Source organism: Procambarus clarkii, chromosome 46, assembly GCF_040958095.1.
Source record: "Procambarus clarkii isolate CNS0578487 chromosome 46, FALCON_Pclarkii_2.0, whole genome shotgun sequence".
Lineage (NCBI taxonomy): Eukaryota > Metazoa > Arthropoda > Malacostraca > Decapoda > Cambaridae > Procambarus > Procambarus clarkii.
This window is the reverse complement of record NC_091195.1, coordinates 20,225,146-20,245,001: the sequence shown is the minus strand read 5'-3', so window position 1 is coordinate 20,245,001 and position 19,856 is coordinate 20,225,146. Positions and strand designations below refer to the sequence as shown.

The following is a 19,856-nucleotide window of genomic DNA, read 5'->3' as shown; positions in this document are numbered from 1 at the left end:
TAATGAGAGTGGAGGAGTATCAGTAATTAATGAGAGTGGAGGAGTATCAGTAATTAATGAGAGTGGAGGAGTATCAGTAATTAATGAGACCAGAAGAGTATCATTAGTTAATGAGAGCAGAGGAGGAGTATCAGTAATTAATGAGAGTGGAGGAGTATCAGTAATTAATGAGAGGGGAGGAGTATCAGTAATTAATGAGACCAGAAGAGTATCAGTAATTAATGAGACCAGAAGAGTATCATTAATTAATGAGAGCAGAGGAGGAGTATCAGTAATTAATGCCCGAAACGCTTTGCATGCCCCAAACGCTTTGCGTAATAGTGGCTTTAGGCATTGTATGTACTAGCTCTACCTATAAGTCAAACAATCCTTGTAAATATTTATTGTATGTATGTACCTTACCTAAATAAAATTGTATTGTATTGTATTGTATAATGAGAGCGGGAGAGACCGTTCGTGTAAGACATGTTACACGAACGCCGCCGCCTCGAAGACCCAACAATCCGTCAATGTAAACAAATATGGCGGTGAGCGAGTGACATGGCTGCTCGTCGTGCCATATTGTAGTGGCGAGGCTGCTTGAAGGTGAACTTGAAGGTGAACAAGTGGGAGTTGTGCGGCCGCTGGAGCAGCGGGAAGAGACGAGATGCCTCCCAAGCGTAACATGTCCGCTGAGGACCTGGACGACGCCGACGACGACGAAGTGGTGAGTTAACAGCTGGATTCTCTTGGTTTTTTTTTTTCCTTCAAAGTGAAATTTTTGTAATTCGAAAACGACTTAGCAATTATTACTTCCCATACAAAATATTTATTTTTATGTTATTTGTCAATCTATTGTGGCTGGGTATCTCATTAACGCTCTCATATTTGATGGATTGTTCGCTTAGTAGAAAAAAATCAACTAATATTTATACTTTCATTTTCTTCTATTTGTTTACCTTCTTGTTGCTGTTGGGGTTATGGGGGGTAATTGTTGCTTCTTGTTGGGGGTGATGGTGACTGTAGGCCAGTCACGCCACACTGCCAGTGTCTCGAGTCTGGCTACAGCTGATAAATGGAACGAAGTTACACACAGAGATCACACAAAAAACATGCGAAAGTCATTTCACTTCGACATGTAGTGTGCTGCCTTCCTTTTGTATATACATGTATAGTGCCGCCTCCACTCAACATTATTGAGCAGTATAGTTGTACACTTCATTCGTGGCATTATTCATCATTTTCATTGATACTCAAGGTAGTTTTTGTTTCTGTATTGATCAAGAAGACATTCACTTTGTGCAAATTGTTTAACTCTATGATATATTTTAGTTTGAATTTGGAAAGATTATTTGCATATACTGTACAGTACTTTTAAGCAGAATTATTTACCCATAATTAAATTATTTATTTAAATTTCCTTAACATTTTATGCACCCAAATTTAAACACAAAAAATTGTGTATTGTATAAAAGTGTATGACATTTCAGTTAATATAGTATATAATATACCAGAACGGGAGAGAGTTACTTTGTCATTACTTTCAGGAAAAGTTGATCAGTAAAGATGATGACGTTGCAGACGATGATGAAGATTTCTTCCTCAAGTAAGTTATATTTGAATGATGTGGTAATAATGTGCTGAATATTACGAAACAATCCTTTTTGAGCGGACCCTCAGTTGCAGGTCGGTCTACCCAGGACACAGCATGCACCCAGCTCTCTTTGACCTGCGCCTTTCTCCTCAGTAATAATAAACACTAGAAATGGTCTTGTCACTTAGCTAGGGAGGAGCAAATAGGAGAAGTAAAGTTCAGTCCACCACCAAAGAACTTCTAGCTATGATAAAAGGGGTGTGTGCTTGGGAGTACCTTGTTGTTGTTGTTTAAGATTCGCTACCTGGAACACACAGTTCCAAGTAGCACGGGCTATGGTGAGCCCGTAGTGGACTTAGTGAAAGGGGTGTGTGCTTGGGAGTACCAAGTGTTGGAATCCTCCTCACGGATCCTTCTGATTTTCCTCAATGATACATCACGTTAATGTGATTTCATCGTTCATTCTAACTATGATGCTAAAGAGCGGAACTATAATAACCAACACCTCTTTAGAGACCATATGTTGTTGTTGTTGTTAAAGATTCGCTACCTGGAACAAAGTTCCAAGTAGCACGGGCTATGGTGAGCCCGCAGTGCCTTTTTAGAGACCATAGGAATCATAATTCAGCAAGGACAACCAGTTGCTAACCACAGTACTCACAACTCTTGAGTACCATCAAACACCAGCAGTATTGCAACAAGCTTGGAGAAGCAAGCAACTCTTACTATAGACAATTATATTTGTATTACAAGAATGCCTTAAAATATCTCTGTTTTATTTATACTAGACTATTTACACTCTTGTAGAACCAGTAATACACACAGCATTTTGGGCAGGGCCTTTATCTTACTTTTCCCGGAATACGACCCACCAAATCTTTTAACAACCAGGTTCCCATTTACTGCTGAACAGGGTGAACAGAGGCATACAGTTAAGGATTGGTGCCTAGTCGAGGCCAGGCTCGGGGAGAATAATAACTCCCAGAACCCTCTCCAGGTATGCTTTCTCCAGGTAGTCAATCCTCCTCATTGGTTAATGAATCCAAATTGCTTGTGAAGTGCGGGGGGTGAGTGTTACCACTGCGCCACAGTCTGTCTGTTCAGATTTGGGGTGTGTCAGTCTTAGAACTACTGTATACTATACCATATACATGTACTGTAGTATGTAAGTCTTCATTATGATAACCTAAATACTGTACTTTGAAAATTGCAATTTCTTCATATTTTTAAAAGATGAATTTTGTTGGGTACCTGTTCCAATAAATAACTGAGACCTGGTCTCGTAACCTTATACAGAATAACATTTCTGCCACTTCAACTGATCTTATCTTACCTGTAATGATATTTCAATATAAATGCACTAATGTATATGTAGGAAATTAATGACGTTTTTGTTATGTACATTATTTAGCATAGATGAGTGTCCTCAACCGTCAAATTACACTTCAGGGGGGTAGGGCGTTGAGCTCATTAACCAGACTTGGTCTAGTTATTGGGGTGGATTAACATAAATTTCCATGTCTGGATAATCCAAAAATCTAGAAATGGGGATCTCAATAAAGGGAGTAATTGTATAAATAAGTGTAATACATTCTATAGTAATTCACTTCTTTTCTTCACCTTAAAAATGAAGCCATAGTACGCTCGGAAAGAAGCCGAGCCAGTTAAATCCTAATCACACAATCATCTTCAGCTACCTTACACTAAACACCCTAATCCCCACACCCCACAATTACCCCCATGCAGCATCCATATCAGAGTTCCCTATCCCTTTCCTTGCCAACCTATTTACTTACACTTTCACGCCTTTTCTACGTTAATTCCCGTCCACCTACAGCTTACTTGCAACAACACATCATCCAACTCAAACTTGACCACCTCACACCACCAACCATAAACCTGCTGACAAACCATATTTGCACACCGTGCATATCCAGCCACCATGTACCCGTACTACTACTCAAAACCCAAGCACACTAAACTACACAACAGTATACACATCCACACAACCCAACCTCTCACACATTCTACCATCAACTGTTTATACAGCCTACTGCCACCATACAGAGCTACAAAGAGGTTAGAGGCATTAAATGCAGTGTATACCGGAGCTAGAAGATAGAAAAAGAGGCGATATGATCACTATGTACAAAATAGTAACAGAAATCGACAAAATTGATAATGAATTCTTGTACTGTATACTGTTCTTCAAGAACAAAAAGTCATAGATTTACACTAGCTAAACAAAGCTACCAAAAAATATTAGAACATTCACTTTCACAGAGTGATAGACAGAACAAGTTAAGTGAGAAGGTGTAGGAGGCCAAAACCATAAGTGGTTTCAAAGCATTATGTGGCAAAAGAGTATCGGGATGACAGGACACCACGAGCATAGCTCTCATCCTGTAACTACGCTTAGGTGGTTACCAACATACATCCCAACTATTTACACACCCCACCACCAACATACATATTCCCCACCAACTGTACATCCACCCCCACTCAAATTCCCACCAACTGTACACCCACCCTACTTAAATCCCCATGAACAGTACTGTACACCCACACCACTTAAAACCCCACCAACAGTACTATACACCCACCCCACTCAAACCCCCACCAACTGTGCACCCGCAACCCATCCTCTCCACACCATCCATACAGCCAACTCACCCACATCCCCACCAACCATACACCCATATCCTCACCTACTATACACCCACATCCCCACCTGCCATACACCCACGTCCCCACCGACCATACACCCACGTCCCCACCGACCATACACCCACGTCCCCACCGACCATACACCCACGTCCCCACCGACCATACACCCACGTCCCCACCGACCATACACCCACGTCCCCACCGACCATACACCCACGTCCCCACCGACCATACACCCACGTCCCCACCGACCATACACCCACGTCCCCACCGACCATACACCCACCCCCACATATGACGCAATAATTTTCTTTCTCTGTCCATATTTTAAAACGTATGTACAGTGTACATATACATAAATATGTATATTTGTATTACTGTATTGGGCATTTTGCTTATAATAGAGTTGGGAATACGTCCTTTGATTGGTTGCAGTTGACACACACACATTGAAACTTGTATACTTGTGATTTTATTCATGCCTGATAGCTCTCAGGCTGTTTGGAGACTGATGTTCAATTAAGAACTTGTAGTTCATCATTAAGAAATGTTGGTTTTATTGTTCAGTGTGGTTATGCATAGTTATCTGCTCTAACATGCATTATCTTCTCTTAAGTGACATTATCTAATCTTGCCGAAGTTGCTATCTCGAGCCACGCGTTATCTTTTCAAATACTGAGATTGTTTATGAATACATGTGCACCTTGTTGGAACTTTGTTTGAGACACAATTTTCACACAATATAAGATGTAATGCTCTAGTGTGTGTCCCTGCCTTTGTCCACACTGTACATTTCATGTTGTCTAGATTCTCATTCCATTCCAACTTGTAGCCAAGTTGTATTCAAGCTGTGACAACATCTGTCAGCATAAAGTTGATTTGTTATTTATTCCATATGTGTTTTCTGTGACACATTTTGTTGTGGTAATAGATTTGCTACTTCCTTTTTGTACATTTTTACTCTTTTTAGAATTCTTGTAGAATGATACTTTTTAGAATTTTATTTATTAGCCCGCACTTATGCTCAAGAGTGTCTTTATTTATGGTACACTTAACATGGGCGTCACCTTAATCATATTCTTGCAGCCCAGCAAGTTGACCCTTATTAAGTATTCATACATATCTAAGTCTGTCTTCAGAGACAAGCATGTTATAATTTGATTGTTAGCTATTTAAATCTAGTAGCGAAGAAATAAATTTGGAGATAATTTGGCTGTCTACTGCAGTGCTTTAAATAATTTTGAGCAGTACAAGAAAAGCCCACAGTTCATCTTAGGTGGATACCCAATTATTGACTTGCATTACCACTCAGACTGGACAAAAGTGTTGGTCTCGCTTCCTGCAGGTCAGTGTTCAATCCCTGACTGTTCAAGTGGTTGAGCTTCCCTTCGTGCTGCCCTAAATCCTTATTGCCATGTGCCTTCCCAGTACACTAGAAAGCACTAAGTCATAACGGGTTAGTGATGATGTGACTCCTGATGATTACCTTACCTCCTCTCATCTGTGTTACCATTGTACTGATGAGTAATGACAACACTTCCCATCCTCCCAGTAGATGAATTGACACAATGGCCCCCACAACCCGGCTTCCTCCTACAGTTTATGAAACCGTAAAAGATTTTGATGTGTTTAGCCACATTTTGAGGGTTAAGACTTGGCACAATCCTGTCCATTGGACCAGCAAAGTCTTGCTGTGTTCTGGCCAGAAAGGACCTTTTGATATGCACTCAAAGGTTGATTTTATTAAACAAAATTAGCATTGGTATTTATTCAAATTCTCATATTTTCAGAGGACCCTCCAGCAAGAAGACTGTTCGATTTGCTGCTGATAAATTAAAGGAGTAAGTATATTATGATCATATTGATTTTATGTTTGATGTATTTCTGAATCATAATACAAATGTGACATATCACCATGACCTTCCTCCTGTTGCCAAAATAGGAAGTGGGAAACTTCTCTGGTTATAATATACATTGGTCACACAAGATTAACTCACGGCTGCTTGATGGAGCATACATGTGCACCTTACTTTCAGAACCGCCTTATTCTGCTAACAGTCGCCACCTTGTACAATGTCCCAATTTTAAAAACGATAACAAATTTTACTTTCCCACTATTTCTTGGAGTTAGTGTTGTCTTAATTAAAATTTTCAATGAATCTGCCTCCTCTGTCGGTGCTCATCTTATCTTTCTGCTATTGTTTTGGTAATGCTGTTTAGTATTACAACTTAGTGCTATCTTTTGATATTTATTTTCTGAAGCGTAGTACTGTGCGATTATCATGTTGCAGACTACTGTAGGTTACCTTTGATCCTTTGTAAGCCATTTGTCATGCATATACTTTGCATCAAAATGTATGTACAATATTAGATTTACATTAACTGTACTTGAAAGTGTAGCCTGGTGTTCTGGGGTACAAACATGGAGCTGAACACACCAGCCCTCGGGGGGGGGGGGTGTTCTGGGGTACAAACATGGAGCTGAACACACCAGCCCTCGGGGGGGGGGGTGTTCTGGGGTACAAACATGGAGCTGAACACACCAGCCCTCGGGGGGGGGGGGTGTTCTGGGGTACAAACATGGAGCTGAACACACCAGCCCTCGGGGGGGGGGGGGTGTTCTGGGGTACAAACATGGAGCTGAACACACCAGCCCTCGGGGGGGGGGTGTTCTGGGGTACAAACATGGAGCTGAACACACCAGCCCTCGGGGGGGGGGGTGTTCTGGGGTACAAACATGGAGCTGAACACACCAGCCCTCGGGGGGGGGGGGGGTGTTCTGGGGTACAAACTTGGAGCTGAACACACCAGCCCTCGGGGGGGGGGGGGTGGGGGGGTGTTCTGGGGTACAAACATGGAGCTGAACACACCAGCCCTCGGGGGGGGGGGGGGTGTTCTGGGGTACAAACATGGAGCTGAACACACCAGCCCTCGGGGGGGGGGGGGTGTTCTGGGGTACAAACATGGAGCTGAACACACCAGCCCTCGGGGGGGGGGGTGTTCTGGGGTACAAACATGGAGCTGAACACACCAGCCCTCGGGGGGGGGGGGGGTGTTGTGGGGTACAAACATGGAGCTGAACACACCAGCCCTCGGGGGGGGGGGGTGTTCTGGGGTACAAACATGGAGCTGAACACACCAGCCCTCGGGGGGGGGGGGGGTGTTCTGGGGTACAAACATGGAGCTGAACACACCAGCCCTCGGGGGGGGGGGTGTCCTGGGGTACAAACATGGAGCTGAACACACCAGCCCTCGGGGGGGGGGGTGTTCTGGGGTACAAACATGGAGCTGAACACACCAGCCCTCGGGGGGGGGGGGTGTTCTGGGGTACAAACATGGAGCTGAACACACCAGCCCTCGGGGGGGGGGGGGTGTCCTGGGGTACAAACATGGAGCTGAACACACCAGCCCTCGGGGGGGGGGTGTTCTGGGGTACAAACATGGAGCTGAACACACCAGCCCTCGGGGGGGGGGGGTGTTCTGGGGTACAAACATGGAGCTGAACACACCAGCCCTTGGGGGGGGGGGTGTTCTGGGGTACAAACATGGAGCTGAACACACCAGCCCTCGGGGGGGGGGGGTGTTCTGGGGTACAAACATGGAGCTGAACACACCAGCCCTCGGGGGGGGGGGGGTGTTCTGGGGTACAAACATGGAGCTGAACACACCAGCCCTCGGGGGGGGGGGGTGTTCTGGGGTACAAACATGGAGCTGAACACACCAGCCCTCGGGGGGGGGGGGTGTTCTGGGGTACAAACATGGAGCTGAACACACCAGCCCTCGGGTGGGGGGGGGGGGGGTGTTCTGGGGTACAAACATGGAGCTGAACACACCAGCCCTGGGGGGGGGGGTGTTCTGGGGTACAAACATGGAGCTGAACACACCAGCCCTCGGGGGGGGGGGGTGTTCTGGGGTACAAACATGGAGCTGAACACACCAGCCCTCGGGGGGGGGGGGGTGTTCTGGGGTACAAACATGGAGCTGAACACACCAGCCCTCGGGGGGGGGGTTGTTCTGGGGTACAAACATGGAGCTGAACACACCAGCCCTCGGGTGGGGGGGGGGGTGTTCTGGGGTACAAACATGGAGCTGAACACACCAGCCCTCGGGGGGGGGGGGTGTTGTGGGGTACAAACATGGAGCTGAACACACCAGCCCTCGGGGGGGGGGGGTGTTCTGGGGTACAAACATGGAGCTGAACACACCAGCCCTCGGGGGGGGGGGGGTGTTCTGGGGTACAAACATGGAGCTGAACACACCAGCCCTCGGGGGGGGGGGGTGTCCTGGGGTACAAACATGGAGCTGAACACACCAGCCCTCGGGGGGGGGGGGGTGTTCTGGGGTACAAACATGGAGCTGAACACACCAGCCCTCGGGGGGGGGGGGGGTGTTCTGGGGTACAAACATGGAGCTGAACACACCAGCCCTCGGGGGGGGGGGGGTGTCCTGGGGTACAAACATGGAGCTGAACACACCAGCCCTCGGGGGGGGGGGGTGTTCTGGGGTACAAACATGGAGCTGAACACACCAGCCCTCGGGGGGGGGGGTGTTCTGGGGTACAAACATGGAGCTGAACACACCAGCCCTCGGGGGGGGGGGGGGGTGTTCTGGGGTACAAACATGGAGCTGAACACACCAGCCCTCGGTGGGGGGGGGGGGTGTTCTGGGGTACAAACATGGAGCTGAACACACCAGCCCTCGGGGGGGGGGGTGTTCTGGGGTACAAACATGGAGCTGAACACACCAGCCCTCGGGGGGGGGGGGTGTTCTGGGGTACAAACATGGAGCTGAACACACCAGCCCTCGGGGGGGGGGGGGTGTTCTGGGGTACAAACATGGAGCTGAACACACCAGCCCTCGGGGGGGGGGGGGGTGTTCTGGGGTACAAACATGGAGCTGAACACACCAGCCCTCGGGGGGGGGGGGTTGTTCTGGGGTACAAACATGGAGCTGAACACACCAGCCCTCGGGTGGGGGGGGGTGTTCTGGGGTACAAACATGGAGCTGAACACACCAGCCCTCGGGGGGGGGGTGTTGTGGGGTACAAACATGGAGCTGAACACACCAGCCCTCGGGGGGGGGGGGGTGTTCTGGGGTACAAACATGGAGCTGAACACACCAGCCCTCGGGGGGGGGGGTGTTCTGGGGTACAAACATGGAGCTGAACACACCAGCCCTCGGGGGGGGGGGGTGTCCTGGGGTACAAACATGGAGCTGAACACACCAGCCCTCGGGGGGGGGGGTGTTCTGGGGTACAAACATGGAGCTGAACACACCAGCCCTCGGGGGGGGGGGGGTGTTCTGGGGTACAAACATGGAGCTGAACACACCAGCCCTCGGGGGGGGGGGGGGGTGTCCTGGGGTACAAACATGGAGCTGAACACACCAGCCCTCGGGGGGGGGGGTGTTCTGGGGTACAAACATGGAGCTGAACACACCAGCCCTCGGGGGGGGGGTGTTCTGGGGTACAAACATGGAGCTGAACACACCAGCCCTCGGGGGGGGGGGGGGGGGTGTTCTGGGGTACAAACATGGAGCTGAACACACCAGCCCTCGGTGGGGGGGGGGGTGTTCTGGGGTACAAACATGGAGCTGAACACACCAGCCCTCGGGGGGGGGGGGTGTTCTGGGGTACAAACATGGAGCTGAACACACCAGCCCTCGGGGGGGGGGGTGTTCTGGGGTACAAACATGGAGCTGAACACACCAGCCCTCGGGGGGGGGGGGGTGTTCTGGGGTACAAACATGGAGCTGAACACACCAGCCCTCGGGGGGGGGGTGTTCTGGGGTACAAACATGGAGCTGAACACACCAGCCCTCGGGGGGGGGGGGTGTTCTGGGGTACAAACATGGAGCTGAACACACCAGCCCTCGGGTGGGGGGGGGGTGTTCTGGGGTACAAACATGGAGCTGAACACACCAGCCCTGGGGGGGGGGTGTTCTGGGGTACAAACATGGAGCTGAACACACCAGCCCTCGGGGGGGGGGTGTTCTGGGGTACAAACATGGAGCTGAACACACCAGCCCTCGGGGGGGGGGGTGTTCTGGGGTACAAACATGGAGCTGAACACACCAGCCCTCGGGTGGGGGGGGTGTTCTGGGGTACAAACATGGAGCTGAACACACCAGCCCTCGGGGGGGGGGTGTTCTGGGGTACAAACATGGAGCTGAACACACCAGCCCTCGGGGGGGGGGGGGTGTCCTGGGGTACAAACATGGAGCTGAACACACCAGCCCTCGGGGGGGGGGGGGGTGTTCTGGGGTACAAACATGGAGCTGAACACACCAGCCCTCGGGGGGGGGGGGTGTTCTGGGGTACAAACATGGAGCTGAACACACCAGCCCTCGGGGGGGGGGGGTGTCCTGGGGTACAAACATGGAGCTGAACACACCAGCCCTCGGGGGGGGGGTGTTCTGGGTACAAACATGGAGCTGAACACACCAGCCCTCGGGGGGGGGGGGTGTTCTGGGGTACAAACATGGAGCTGAACACACCAGCCCTCGGGGGGGGGGGGGTTGGTGTTCTGAGGTACAAACATGGAGCTGAACACACCAGCCCTGGGGGGGGGGGGGTTGGTGTCTGGGGTACAAACATGGAGCTGAACACACCAGCCCTCGGGGGGGGGGGGGTGTTCTGGGGTACAAACATGGAGCTGAACACACCAGCCCTCGGGGGGGGGGGGGGGTGTTCTGGGGTACAAACATGGAGCTGAACACACCAGCCCTCGGGGGGGGGGGGGTGTTCTGGGGTACAAACATGGAGCTGAACACACCAGCCCTCGGGGGGGGGGGGTGTCCTGGGGTACAAACATGGAGCTGAACACACCAGCCCTCGGGGGGGGGGGGGTGTTCTGGGGTACAAACATGGAGCTGAACACACCAGCCCTCGGGGGGGGGGGGGGGTGTTCTGGGGTACAAACATGGAGCTGAACACACCAGCCCTCGGGGGGGGGGGGTTTGGTGTTCTGAGGTACAAACATGGAGCTGATACACACCAGCCCTGGGGGGGGGGGGGTTGGTGTCCTGGGGTACAAACATGGAGCTGAACACACCAGCCCTCGGGGGGGGGGTTGGTGTTCTGAGGTACAAACATGGAGCTGAACACACCAGCCCTGGGGGGGGGGGGGGGGTTGGTGTCCTGGGGTACAAACATGGAGCTGAACACACCAGCCCTCGGGGGGGGGGGGGGTGTTCTGAGGTACAAACATGGAGCTGAACACACCAGCCCTGGGGGGGGGGGTTGGTGTTCTGGGTACAAACATGGAGCTGAACACACCAGCCCTCGGGGGGGGGGGGGTTCCCAGAGGAAGAATTCTTTTGGAAATATACAGTTACAAATTACTTTTACTATTCAAGATGAGCACTTCCCCGAAGCTTCACTGCACATGAGGATCACTATCCAGAAGCTGATCATGATCATTCCACACAATCATTCTGTACACTCTCCTCACTACACACCATCCTCATTATTGACAATCTTCACTATACAAAATCTCCACAATGCACATACTGTACAATCATCTTTACATACAAGCGTAATTATACGCAATCTTCTGTGTGCACACGAGGTCCTTGCTGTGTGTGACTTTCATCATACTCGGTTCTCATGTTGGGTTTAGGATCATCTCTGCACACACGATCACCAGTGCAGGTGAAAAACGTTTGCTGTCAGGATCGTCACCACACTTGCTGCCCTTCTTTATATCTCCATCCCTTCAGAATCCATATTCCATTGGTTTTGACGACCCATTGAGATCCTGGGCCCCTAAGGAGGGGGGTCCTTCTAGATCTGAAATTTTGTGCTTTTATAAACTTCCTGCCATTATGACTATATAACACTTAGAAGAAGAATTAAATAAGGATTTGGGATGGGATGCGGTAAATGATGTTGTTGGGTGACTGGGCGGCAGAGTGACAAACACGCTTCTTGCACGTTGACATTCAATCTCCGGCCATCCAAGTGCTTGGCAACCATTCCATTCCTCCAGTCTATCCCAATCATTATCCTCATATCCCTCCCAAGTGCTATATGGTCATAATGACTTGGTGCTTTCCCCTGATCATTATTTTACCTATCTTTTTGGGATACTGCACTTCTGCCTTCCTTCAGATAGCAGAAGTGCAGTATTCCAGGAAGGGGGGGGGGGGGAAAGGGGGGGGGGGTTAAGAGCTGGAAAGAGTGAAATTCTTCTGTAGTGATCACAGTCTTCTGGAGAAACTTGTGCTGGAGAGTAATGTGTCAGGACTACAGATAGATGCAGGACTGGAGATACCTCCTTCGATCAGCCGTGACAGATAAATATCTAGTTTCAAGAGAGCTGCAGGCTTTGATATACAGTACAGTACTAATTTCTGGTGTTCAGTGTTACACCTTCCTAAATTGGACAATAAGTTGGAATAAACATACTGTACTTTGGAATACAGAGTTGAAGCATATGCTACTTATATGAATGCCAGCATAATCATCTTTGAAATAAAATGTTTATGCAACTTTAATTTTCAGAAAAGAAGCATAGGAAAAATAGCAATAAATGAAACATTTTAGAAGTATTTGGACAGTATCTTGTAATATAATATGCATAGCATGCTTGATGCTTTTCATATTTAGTAAATGTATAAAGATATGCGCTATAGGAATTTTCCTAATTTTCTATTCATGATTTATCCTTCAATGTTGTGGTAACAGTGTGCGAGTGCAGATAGCCGAGGTGACGGATGTGATGCGTGACAACGTTGGGAGGCTATTGGAAAGAGGAGATCAGTTAGATAACCTACAAGACAGATCAGAAGGCTTGGCAACCACCTCTGACCAGTTTCGTACCTCTGCTACTCGCCTTAGACGTAACATGTGGTGGCAGAACACACGTGCCAAGCTATGCATCGGTGGTGCGGTGACAGTCATCTTTCTTGTGATATTCAGTAAGTCGTATTATCTTACGTTTTACTTTGACTATCAATATACAAATTATGCATCGTAGAATTTTAACATGGGATTCTAGGTACTGCATAACACAATGAATGACATGTGCATCACTTCATTATTCAGGTTAAACTTAGTTTGGTCTGGCCAGTAGTAGACTGGGTGACTGCCTTAGTCAAGTAGATTTTTTGTTCCGGCATACTGTTCTTAATAGTGATATGCCACTGCTGTACAATAGTCTTGAATTGTACACTAAAATAGTTTTCCTCACATGAACTATATTCTACTGTGTTACAATGTTAAAGTTGTGCGAAAGAATTATTTCCCTTTTGGGAACAGCAGGAAAGTAATGTACTCCCTTTTCTGTTCTGCAAAAAGGGGTTACTGTATGAAATTGGCACTGCAAAGCACATAATAAAAATTTGTGGAATGGTTGGTTGCCCCAAGGTGGACCTCTTGTTGTTAATGTGGAACTAGCAGCTCCCATGTTATGTGGCTCCATTCCCTGAATGTGAGGCCTTTACTGTGGATGCCTTTTAGCCAGACTAGGGTCAGTGGGAGTTACTTTATCTCTTGTTTGGCTTTTGCTGTGTTCTTATCAGCCTGGCGCTGTAGATTCCAGCCCTTTGGATCTATTGTCCAAGCCTGCACATTTTCTGTGGCTCTGCCTCCTTCAGCAGTTTGCTTAAAGACATTTCTAGGTGGTTTGAAACTCTGCTAATCTACACGTTTGGAGTTTTTTAACTTTGGTTTACTGCTCTTCATATGGTTCGCAGGTGGACGATCACTTTGGTGGAGCTGCTGCTGTTGGTTTTCTGTGGGAACACTTTGTCGGCAACATTGTGCAAGTTATCTTGGGCATTTTTTCACCCGCGACTTGCACATTCCAGTAAGCCTTTTTGGTCTCTGGATAGGGTCTTGGATTTTATTTTCTCTCCACAATCACAGTTGGTCTGTGATTGTTTTTATAAGGTGGTGGTGTTGTTGGCTCCTCATTTCCGGATGTAGGGTTGAGAGCTTCAAGCATTCCTTTGGAAGCAGGGTTTCTGTTCCTTTGGCCTGGGTGAACACTTTCATCATTTCCAGCCTTCTCCTTTTCTGGCTAAAAATTAAACGGTTGGTTTCTGGAGGGGTCCTCTGGTGGTTGACACTTGGTTTGTTCAGTCGGGGAGTGCATTATTTGTTGTGTCCGGTTGCAGCTGTCTGTCGCAACCTCTGTGCCACTTACAGTGCATGGGCTGATGTTTTAATTGTTGATCTGGTGTCCCTGAACCCATTTGTCTTCGGCTGTCTACAGTGTCGGCAAGTTTAGCCAGCTTGCCGTCTACCTTCGGGCCCATGAGTTTTGTAAGTTTGCAGCTCTTGTGTTTACAAATATTATCCTGGTTTGATGTTCAGGCTTGGAGGTTTTGGTAATCTAACAGTGGGGCTAACTACCAGGTGGGTTGTTTTATGAGTTACCATGCTGTAACCTATTTTGTTTTGATTTACCTTTCTGGTGGTCTTTTCCCAATTTGAGTAATTTGGTATCTTCATCTCCTTGCACCTCTATAGAGGGGGGGGGGGCAGGGCCAGGTTTGAACCTCTGGTCCTTGGTGGGCTCATAATGACTGGTATCTTGAGGTTATCTTGAGATGATTTCAGGGCTTTTTTTTTAGTGTCCCCGCGGCCCGGTCCTCGACCAGGCCTCCACCCCCAGGAAGCAGCCCGTGACAGCTGACTAACACCCAGGTACCTATTTTACTGCTAGGTAACAGGGACATAGGATGAAAGAAACTCTGCCCCATTGTTTCTCGCCGGCGCCTGGGATCGAACCCAGGACCACAGGATCACAAGTCCAGCGTGCTGTCCGCTCGGCCGACCGGCTCCCCTGGTAAAGGCCTTTTGTGATTCAAATTGTGAAGAGCTCTCCAGGAGGTTAGCAACAAGGAGCCACCGAGGACTCTCCAGAAATAAGTGTTTCATTACATTTAGAGATGCTTTTATTTAGCATAAAATATAATCTAGAATGCAACCTATTTTGCATCTGAAAGTTTAGAAATGCATGTTTCATGGAATTGGGATTCTATAGAACATCAGAATGACAGTCAATTTTTGTACAAAATATGAAGATCATTTTTATTGTTATGGTAATTTTAACTGATGAGAATAATGGATGTGAAAAACATTGATCGTGGCTTACTAACTTATACTGTATTTTGACATTTGTAGTGGGTAAGGATATGCAAATACATTGAAGTAAAAAATAATAATGTGCTCTTTTTTAATATAACTTTATATATAAGTATATTGTAATAAATACACAGTTCTCTTATTATTATGATATTCCAATATTACTTTCTTTACAGTTCCAGTGATAATCAAAATGAATTCTTAAGATGTCCACCTTGGCAAATACAGTTGAAGGTTGTGGAGGTAACCTAGTCGCTGGTACCACAGATTATCTTTAAGAACCCGGTAGATAATTATACGTTTGTTTTTGGATTTGCAAAATTGTTTAATGTTGGGGTCCTATAAGATATTCCAAAGGATTAACATTTTCATTATTGCATTTTTGCTCCGAGTTTACTTTTGGCTCCAACCTCAATTCTTATGTTTTGTTTTGCGTATTTTTTTGATTTTCAGTTAAATTTCCGAGCTGCTAACTTGACCCGTGTTAATCCTTTTGTATTTATATCCAAATATAGTTTCTGATGTTTAATTATAGAGAGAAAATAATTTTAATTTGTTTTATCAGCTAAATCAATATAGTTGCTACTAAATATATTTAGGTTTATTGAGGTAATAAATAATTTCGTAGGTAGTCCAATGTATTTGGAATGCATTTACATGCACTTATTTTTCTATTGTGAGAAGCACTTTATTAGATCAAATTAGTTTTGGTTCATAGATTATGTGTAGAATATATTAGTATATTTTTATAATTCTCTCAATTTTCTTATATACAGTAAGTGGAGCATAGAAAAATTATGTTGTATACATTATTTCTTTATTCCGCCTTTCTTCTATAGCATTATAAAGCCTTAATGCAGACTGAGAATCATATAGCATTGTATATTGTGTAATGGTAATGACTAGGGGACTGGTATGTATATTAGTGGTTACCCGGTGTATGATGTATTGATGGTACACTCTTCCAGTGGTTTACTTAGCTGCGGTAAGTTGCTGTCAAGTTGTAAGAATCCCTGATATTTGTATGAATCAGAAATGTATATAAGGGTTAATTTATAGGAATCCTTAGTAATGAAATGAATTATTAGCTTCACCTGTTTTAAAGTAAATCCACATGTTTGTGTATCTAGCTGTGGTCAGCTTAATAATTCAAGCACATGTAGCTAAGGTTGGCTATATTTTATTGTACCTATGCCTTTCCTTGTGTGTTAATGTAACTAATAATTACATTTCTTTTACGAACAAACTCGAGTACGAAGCACAAGTATCTGCGTCAAGATCACTTGTGTTGTAGTTACTCCATGGTAATGACTACAGTATTAATTTATTTTACAAATATTTTGGTAAATATAACTTGACATCAATGATTATTATAAGTGCATAAAGAATTCCCTTTCTTATATTTTCCCCAGGCCACCACTCAAAGTGCAGTACATGTATGTCTTAAGAATCTTATAGAATCTTAAGATTAATTCTTAAATAGGTAATCAAATTTGTACATTTTCTTTCAATACAATGATAATGTCAGTCATATTATATCTCAAGACGTCCTACAGTACTGTACTTGGTATAAATGTATGTTTGCACGTTTGAGAAAATCCCAGCAGCTAAACAAACAAATGTTGTACTTGAATTCAGTAATTTAGTTTAGATTGATACAATTACCATATGATAATGATTTTATGTAAATTACCTGTGATGACATAGCATCTAGATATTTAAAATATGTTGCAGCTATTTCTTGGTGATAAAATCTTTGCAGGATTTATTGGAAAGGTTGGGTAGGACTACTAACAGTAGGTTGTGCAACTGGTCATAAAAAACGTTTGAAACTACAGGCGATGAGTCACAATAACATGGCTAAAGTAGGTTGACCAGACCACACACTAGAAGGTGAAGGGACGACGACGTTTCGGTCTGTCCTGGACCATTCTCAAGTCGATTGTACAATCGACTTGAGAATGGTCCAGGACGGACTGTAACGTCATTGTCCCTTCACCTTCAAGTGTGTGGTCTGGTGAACATTTGAAACTACTCAAAATATTGACTGGTGTAATGGCTATAAAATATATCTTGAAATAACATGAGTGTATGGCCACACTATACCTTGAGAATGTAGCCAAGTCTTAGGAGAAAACTGCCCGTTTGACTGCAACTTATGTTTTATATTAAATCATCCAAGCCGATATAATTATTGCCCCATCTCAGGTTAACATGTCCTTACATCGTTCATGTCCCATATGTAGCAAACTTTGTGGAAATATTTTGTATTGTGTGCATGGAAAAATGTCACCCGATTACAGTAATGTTTTTTATGTAACTTAATGATGCTGCTTTGATCAGAAATATTTGTTAGTACATGTATAGTATTGTCAAACTCAAGAAGGATTTCAAGTTTCCAGAATTTTTGTTTGCCTTTATTTCACATTATAATACAATCATAATTAATGTTATTTTGCTAATTAATGTATAATTTTCTTTGGTTAAAGGGTTTTTAATGTTGAGCATCTTTGTTTTAAACACACACTAAACTATGTCATAAACATTCCTTTATATACTTGTGCAACTATCATAAGATTAACTTGTTAAAAATTCTTAATATGAAAAAAACTAACAAAAACCAAATGTAGTTTTGTTAGTAATGTATTACGCGTGGTATGTATCATCTCGAGTGTTTACGTACAATAGTATCACTAGTGTGGGGCGTTTCATCCATGCCTTGTGTCGTTGAATGTGTGAAATAATCCTACCATAAGAGTATTTCATACTTGTACTTGACTGCCTACTTAATGTACAGCAAAGTTGTACTTTGTTTAACAAATTTAAAGTGTAATAATTTGTATTTTTTTTATTGTCTGAGTTGTACAGAGACTAATAATTATTAATATATTCCCATTTATGATTCTTTGATTTATTCAATTAGTACTCGTGTCACAGTAAACAAAAGATTCATTACGTCAACGTTGCCCTGTTGTTACGCAAGTGGTTACGTTATTTTCTTTGCCATCATGAGTCCACTATGAGCGGCAGAGTGAAGTATTATTCAGTAGAAAGATAAAAAGATTGCCTAGTTTTAAATGATTAGTTCACATATTTACAAAGAACGCCCTCATTATGGCCGGTACCTTGGCCTGGTGAGGTCGTCTCAAGAAACGTTACGATCAAAACCCACCTTCTGGAGGTTATCTGGAGATGATTTCGGGGATTTTTAGTGTCCCCGCGGCCCGGTCCTCGACCAGGCCTCCACCCCCAGGAAGCAGCCCGTGACAGCTGACTAACACCCAGGTACCTATTTTACTGCTAGGTAACAGGGGCATAGGGTGAAAGAAACTCTGCCCATTGTTTCTTGCCGGCACCTGGGATCGAACCCAGGACCACAGGATCACAAGTCCAGCGTGCTGTCCGCTCGGCCGACCTTCAATAGCCTCTTTGAAATTTCACTTCTGTCCTAAGGCAAAGGAAGACAAAAGTCTGTCAGTGGAAGTCCCACCGGTGTGTTTACTATGCATGAAAACATGTATATTCCCTATTTTCTTTCATCTTGGAATTTAACATCTCGGGAAGTCTGACCCCCTTTGTCCACTGACCAATTGCCTATCATGGACATCACCAATATTTTTGCAGTCAACTCCTTTCAGCCAAGTGATCTGTAAACCTTTTCCTGATTTTTGTTTTGTTTAACTCATTCAGCTATGGAGCCACACGTACCAACAGCTATACCAGCAGATATGAAGAAGTATACATTTCTCTATTTTTAGATAACCTGAACCTGATACTCTTTTTAGAGGAAATCCCAAAGTTTACCACACTGATTTAATTCTAAAGCTTTCAATTCCTTATTCACAACCCAGTGTGGACTAAGAGGGGCCAGAAATGAGCAGTGGAGCAGCAGTTTGATAATGACGTTGCAATAGAGCAAAGAACAAACCTGAGCAGATGTATAGCCCGAGATGGAGGAAAACAACAGTACAAGATCAAGTGATTATACTACCAGAACAAGGAGGATCATTCATGGAGAATGACAAGGAAGTGTGTGAAGTAGTCAATAAGAGGTACCAGGCGTTCAGAATCGGAACCCAATGGATGTGGAGAGGCAATAACGGGCAGTCAGAAGTAGCACTGAACAAAGGTACAGTACTCTACATTTAGTTTCATCAGGTGGCTTTTTTATATATAGTCAGAACAGTAGGATCAGACATATCATCTCTGTTATTGAAGAGCTTCTGTTACCCACTGACAAGACCTTTATACGACGAAATTGGAGGACACTTACAGATTGGTGATATAACAATCACATCAATACCCAAGTGTTCTCTTAGTTTTTATATTAAACTAATGATACACATTAAAATTTTACAATCTACCCTTTAATAAAAAATTTAAGTTTTTAAAAAGTGAAGTATGAAAATTATACTACTGTAATTGTAATATAAAAACATTACATTCAAAATAACACAGTAAGGTATAACTGCATCGGCTAATGGAGTAGAGTACTGTACTTACTGTTCAGTAGTTGGTCCCAGT

At 45.2% G+C, this 19,856-nt stretch overlaps 1 protein-coding gene across 1 annotated transcript; it reads left to right on the top strand.

The window, feature by feature from the left end:
- Positions 1–502: 502 nt before the first annotated feature.
- On the top strand, positions 503–18,229 carry LOC123770477 (vesicle-associated membrane protein 4). The gene is made up of 5 exons (XM_045762365.2): positions 503–706; positions 1,527–1,585; positions 6,031–6,081; positions 12,927–13,159; positions 15,509–18,229. Exons 1-5 carry the CDS (start codon positions 647–649, stop codon positions 15,535–15,537), a joined length of 432 nt encoding a protein of 143 aa, XP_045618321.1. The 5' UTR covers positions 503–646; the 3' UTR covers positions 15,538–18,229.
- The last annotated feature ends 1,627 nt before the right edge of the window (positions 18,230–19,856 follow it).

What these genes read in the sequence shown, in the direction of transcription:
- LOC123770477 (XM_045762365.2), top strand. Translation starts at nt 647, where the DNA reads ATGCCTCCCAAGCGTAACATGTCCGCTGAGGACCTGGACGACGCCGAC. An exon ending in GCTGCTGATAAATTAAAGGA is followed by an intron (nt 6,082 to 12,926) that starts GTAAGTATATTA and finishes TTGTGGTAACAG; the next exon opens with TGTGCGAGTGCAGATAGCCG. An exon ending in CATCTTTCTTGTGATATTCA is followed by an intron (nt 13,160 to 15,508) that starts GTAAGTCGTATT and finishes CTTTCTTTACAG; the next exon opens with TTCCAGTGATAATCAAAATG.